Below are 5,448 nucleotides of genomic sequence, written 5' to 3' on the forward strand. Positions count from 1 at the left end.
AATTGTGGCATCGTATCAATAGTATGTTCCTTCATATTCCTCAATTGTACAGCTCAGGTGATCAATCACGTGAAACACATGATGTTGGCTAAAGGAATTTGGGAGCACTTGGCTTCTCTGAAGGATGTCTCTTTGGAAGTGCAGATGCATGTGTTGAACCCCGCAAAGTTTGCAACCATGCAGGAGCACATCGACAAGCTGCAAGCTCTTCAGCAGAAGGTCATTCAAGCTGGGCAAGGATGTGGGACCCTCATACCTGGTGCACCCAGTGTGGACACGTGGCGCCTTTTGCGCCCGAACACTCACTCCCTATATACAGACAGGAGATGCCCAGAACTCTAACAGGGCCCTTCTCCCCTGTCTACCACAGTATCAACCCATCTAGATATATTGTAGGTTCACTTATCCCTTCCTACAAATACCTTTTGCTAGAATCCTGAAAATAAGCTAAGAGCTTAATTGACTTTTTAACCCCTTTACTAAGACAATACGGCAATTGCCTACCCCTTCATTGTTTATCAATGAGTGTGTTTTTGCAATCACAGAATTACCAAACCACGGAACTCAAAGCATTAAATGCTCAAGTGTTCATGAACAATTCCTAACATGAACATTTTCCATCTTTAAAGTGAAAAAGAAGATAATCATCTTTTAAAATGATACTCCTATTTGTTATCTTGGGGGAGGTGGACTTATTAGCGCAGTGACATTCAGGGCATACCTGAATATTTTTTGTACTAAGAAGAGGGGTTCTAGGATGTGTACTTATAATTCCATTAATCTTCTCCCTTTCTGGGTACACTTGATCATCAACTACAAATTCATGCACCCTACACTGAACTTCGGTCGAGCAACCAGGTTGCCTCTCAAGACCCTTGTCAATCATCTGATATATCACTTTTGCTGCATCATTTCCCCGGCCAGCAGCAGCATAAATGTTTGCCAGCATTACATATGGAGAAGGGTTCTGTGGATGCAATTCAGAGAACTGTCTTGCTGCGTGTCCTCCTCGTTCCAGGTCAACTTGGTATTTGCAGGCACCAAGGAATGCCATGAAAGGGACAACCGTAGGTTGGAAAGGCATGTCACTAATCAAGCATTCTGCCTCATCCAACCGTCCTGCCCTTCCGAGAAGATCAATCATGCAAATATAATGATCCATTATAGGTGTCATTCCATAATCGTGAATCATTGAGTAAAAGCAATGACGACACTCATCCACCAAACCTGTATGGCTACATGCAGAAAGAATGTTGGTAAATGTGATTTCATCTGGCTTTACTCCTTCCTGCTGCATTTTCTGAAAGAGCTGAAGGACCAGCTTCCCTTGCCCATGCTGGGCATACATTGCAATTATGGCAGTCCATGAAACTAAATCCCGCTTTGGCATTTTGTCAAATACTTCCTGTGCAGCATGCAATCTGCCACACTTGCCATACAGATTAAATAGAGCAGTTCCAACCACAACCTCTACTTCAAATTCCGTGGTCCAGATTTGGCAATGTATCCGCTCACCTTCAGCTTGGGATGCACCATTAGCACATGCATTCAGAATACAAGCAAAAGTGAACTTATTTGGCATTACTCCTTCCTGCTGCATTTGATTATAGAGTTGAAGGGCCCGCTGACCCTGATTATGTTGGGCATGCACTGCAAGCATGGAATTCCAAGAAACCACACTCCGCTCTGACATTCTACCAAACATTCTCTGAGCATCTTGCAAACATCCACACTTGCCGTACATGCTGACAAGAGCAGTCCCCACGATTACATCTCGCTCGAATTCAGTTCCCATGATATGGGAGTGCATCTGTTTGCCTTCAGCTATCATTGCAGAGTCGACACATGTCTCAAGAAAGCAGATATAGGTTACATCGTCTGGCTTTACCCCTTCTCGTTGCATTTGTGCAAAGAGTTGAAGTGCCTCCTTACGTTGCCCATCCAGGGCATATGCTGCAATCATGGCATTCCATGAAACCACATCATGATTTAGCATCCTATCAAACATTCTTCGTGCCTCCTTTAGGCTGTCACACTTTGTGTACATTTTGATAAGAGTATTCTGCAGAGCAATATCTTGCTCAAATCCTGAGTCCAGAAATAGCCTATGGATCCGCTTACCTTCAACGAGTGCTGCACAACAAGCACAAGCATTAAGAGAGCAAATCAATGCAATCTTGTCTGGAATAACTCCCTCCAGCTGCATTTGATAGAAAATTTGGAGTGCCTCTTTGCCCTCCCCATGCTGTGTGTAAATTGCAATTAAGGTAGTCCAGGAAACCAGGTTCCTTTCCTGCATTTTGTTGAAAATTGTCCGGGCAGTATCTATGCAGCCACACTTTCCATACATGTTCACAAGAGCATTCTCTATCATAATATCTGCCTCAAATCCGCACTGCTGAATAATAGCGTGCATCCCCTCGCCTTCAGCTAGTTCTGCATTGATGGCACATGCTTCAAGAAGGCAGATAAAGGTTACCTTGTCTGGCTTCACTCCCTCCTCCTTCATTCGTTTGAAGAGTGTAATGGCTTCTCTTGTCTGCCCATGTTGGGAATACACTGTGATCATAGAGGTCCAAAAAACCACATTCCGTTCAGGCATTTGATTGAAAACCCTCTGTGCAACCTCTAGGCTGCCACATTTGCCATACATTTTGAGGAGAGAAGAGCCCACGAAAGTATCCCTTTCCAAGCCATTGTTGAAGATGCAAGCGTGCAACCTCTCTCCATGATGTAGCATTGCAGGACTAGCACATGCATCTAGAAGACTGACAAAGGTGGATTTATCTGGCTTTATGCCTTCCTGGTGCAATTGATCAAAGAGTTGGAGGGCCTTCCTGCCTTGCTCAAGTCGGGTATACATGGCAATCATAACATTCCATGAAACCACATTACGGGTTGGCATCCTGTAAAATATAGTCTGTGCTACCTCCGGATTGCCACACCTACCATACATGTTGACGAGAGCTGTCCCAACAACAACGTCTGACTCAAATCCCCTATCTGCAATACAGTTGTGTATCTGCACACCTTTAGCAAGAGGAAGGAAACTAGTGCATGCCTCAAGAACACAGAGGAAAGTTACTTTGTTTGGTTTCATTCCTAGCTGTTGCATCTTTGCGAATAGTCTAAGGGCCTCTTCACCCTGCTCATGAAGGGAGCAAACTGTAATCATAGCATTCCACGAGGCCACATCTCGCTTTGTCATCTTGTCAAAAACTCTCCTTGCATCCTCGAGACTTCCACATTTTCCATACATGTTGACGAGAGCAGTTCCAACAAATATATCCGCCTCAAATTCACTCTCCTGTATATATCCATGGACATGCTTGCCTTTGGGTAGAGCTGCAGGGTTGGCACATGCTGAGAGAATGTAAATGAATGTGAATTTGTTTGGTTTTGCTTTTTCCAAATACATTTGTTCAAAGAGTTGGAGTGCCTCCTGGCTCTGCCCTTGCCCAACAATTGCCTTGATCATGACATTCCATGCTTGCACGTCTCTGTGATCCATTTTGTAAAAATGCTCTAATGCTTCCTCCAAAGCTGCACAATTTGCGTACATTTGAAGCAGGAGCCCCTCTAAGAATATGCTCCTCTCAAGACCACATTTGATGATGTGCTCATGAAGACGCTTGCCTTCTGACAGTGCCTTTGCATTTCCGCACCAACGCAATATAGAAGCATAGCTTGCGGCATTTATTCTTACCTCTGGTCGATCTCGACAACCCTCCCTTGCAGCTGCTAGACCCTTACACAATTTTGCCCAAATTTGCCCCTGTCTGATGGGAAACTCAGAATGAGGTGTCTCGATTTTGCGTTTAACAAGAATAGTTTTATTCCTGGCTGGGGAAGTCCGCAGGCATGTAACCATGCCGTTCCTCTTTTAAGGCGGGGCTGGCATTCTTCACAATTATTCAGATGATCAACAAGGGGATCTAGTCCGTTCCCTTGCTTTCTCAAAGGTGTTGGAACACGCAATCCATCAAGTTTACTATGCAAACGATAATGCAAGATTGTCTTGTAGTCGTTCTAAGGGCCATATGTCATGGACGGGAAAAAGAGGGGAATCGTGGTGCTATTTCCCCTGATGTAACATTTCTCTACCATTGATGTGACGTTATGTTCTTATTTAGAGGTGGTTCTACAAGTTTCCATGACTTATTCTTCATTGTGTCTTAATATTCATTCCTTGAATCCACTTTTTTTAATGGTTTTATAAGGTCTCTTCTTCATTTTGTCTTCATATTTCATTGCTTGAATCCAATGTTTCATAAGGTCGCTTCTTCATCCATTGCTTGAATCTAATGTGCTCATTGGGTTGCTTCTTTAAAAGATTCTATCTCTTTGACACTATTTCGTAATCAACATGAACTTGACATCTAGGTTCCTTGTCCTTTATAATGTCTTAAGCTTCCTCCTCCAGTTTCTCACCTATCTTGGTTGAGGTTTTGATGTTGATGCAAGGTAATTTAATTTTTCTCTATTGAGAAATTTGAAGTCTCAAGTTGACTTGGAGCTGCATCAAAAATTGTATATTCTTCATACATCTCCATTGCTTCCTTTATTTGTTCAATTGCATCCTCCAATTTTTCTACATCCTTTGTGGGAATTTCTTACAAAGTGCATTTCATCTAATGGATAATGACCATGGCATACACTTCTCTTTGGAATTTATTCAAAGATAATAGGCCAACTATAAACATATTATTGGTTGTCATATTTTATAACTTGTATCCATTCTTCTTCCATGTATCTAATAAATATACATTTTTCACTCTTTAATGCAAAGTTTCTCCTTTTGTCCTTTGGATATGAACACATGTTTTTGAACCATAAATGTATCACATGTGGTTTGACTCTTGTCTATGCTTCCTTTAGGGTCATATCTTTAAATATACGAGTTGGTGAGCAATTCATCAAATACACTATGGTGTTTATTGCATTTAATCAAAAAGAATTTGCTAAAGTATTTGTTTGAAATATACATCAAGAATTTCCACAAATTACCTAACTTGATCTCTACAATATTATACTATTCTAAATGTTTTCCTATAATAGTCTGCCTCAAGATGCCATTGCTCTTATAGAACTCAAAGGACCTTGTGATAAGTGCTCTCTCCCATAGTCGATTCTCAAAATACCTTATCTTGCCTCATGATTGAAAATTTGCCTTTTTTTTGAAGACTTTGAACATTTCAAAAGTCCCAAATCTCTATTGTATAAAGTAGATTAAAAAATTTCTTGGTGTAGTCATCAATGAAATTAACAAAATATTTGCTTCCCTTCAATCATGGTGTGTTTGGCATGTATGCTACAATATAAATCTAAACCAAATATAATCGATAACATGCCCTAGTTCTTGCTTTGTTTGTAATTGGTTTCCATATGCACATACTTCAAAGATTACCATTTGCTAATCTTTTGATAGACCATGCACCAATTATTCTC

General features: G+C 41.3%; 1 protein-coding gene across 1 annotated transcript; it reads right to left on the reverse strand.

Moving 5' to 3' along the window:
• Positions 1-580: 580 nt before the first annotated feature.
• On the reverse strand, positions 581-3,871 carry LOC147885119 (pentatricopeptide repeat-containing protein At5g39350-like). Its single transcript, XM_087397274.1, has 2 exons — positions 722-3,871; positions 581-601 (listed from the first exon to the last, which is right to left on the reverse strand). Exons 1-2 carry the CDS (start codon positions 3,869-3,871, stop codon positions 581-583), a joined length of 3,171 nt encoding a protein of 1,056 aa, XP_087253400.1.
• Between the last annotated feature and the right edge of the window lie 1,577 nt (positions 3,872-5,448).

Source organism: Dipteris shenzhenensis, chromosome 26 (assembly GCF_047967505.1).
Source record: "Dipteris shenzhenensis isolate YYH24624 ecotype China chromosome 26, Dip_SZ_1.0, whole genome shotgun sequence".
NCBI classification, from domain to species: Eukaryota; Viridiplantae; Streptophyta; class Polypodiopsida; order Gleicheniales; family Dipteridaceae; genus Dipteris; species Dipteris shenzhenensis.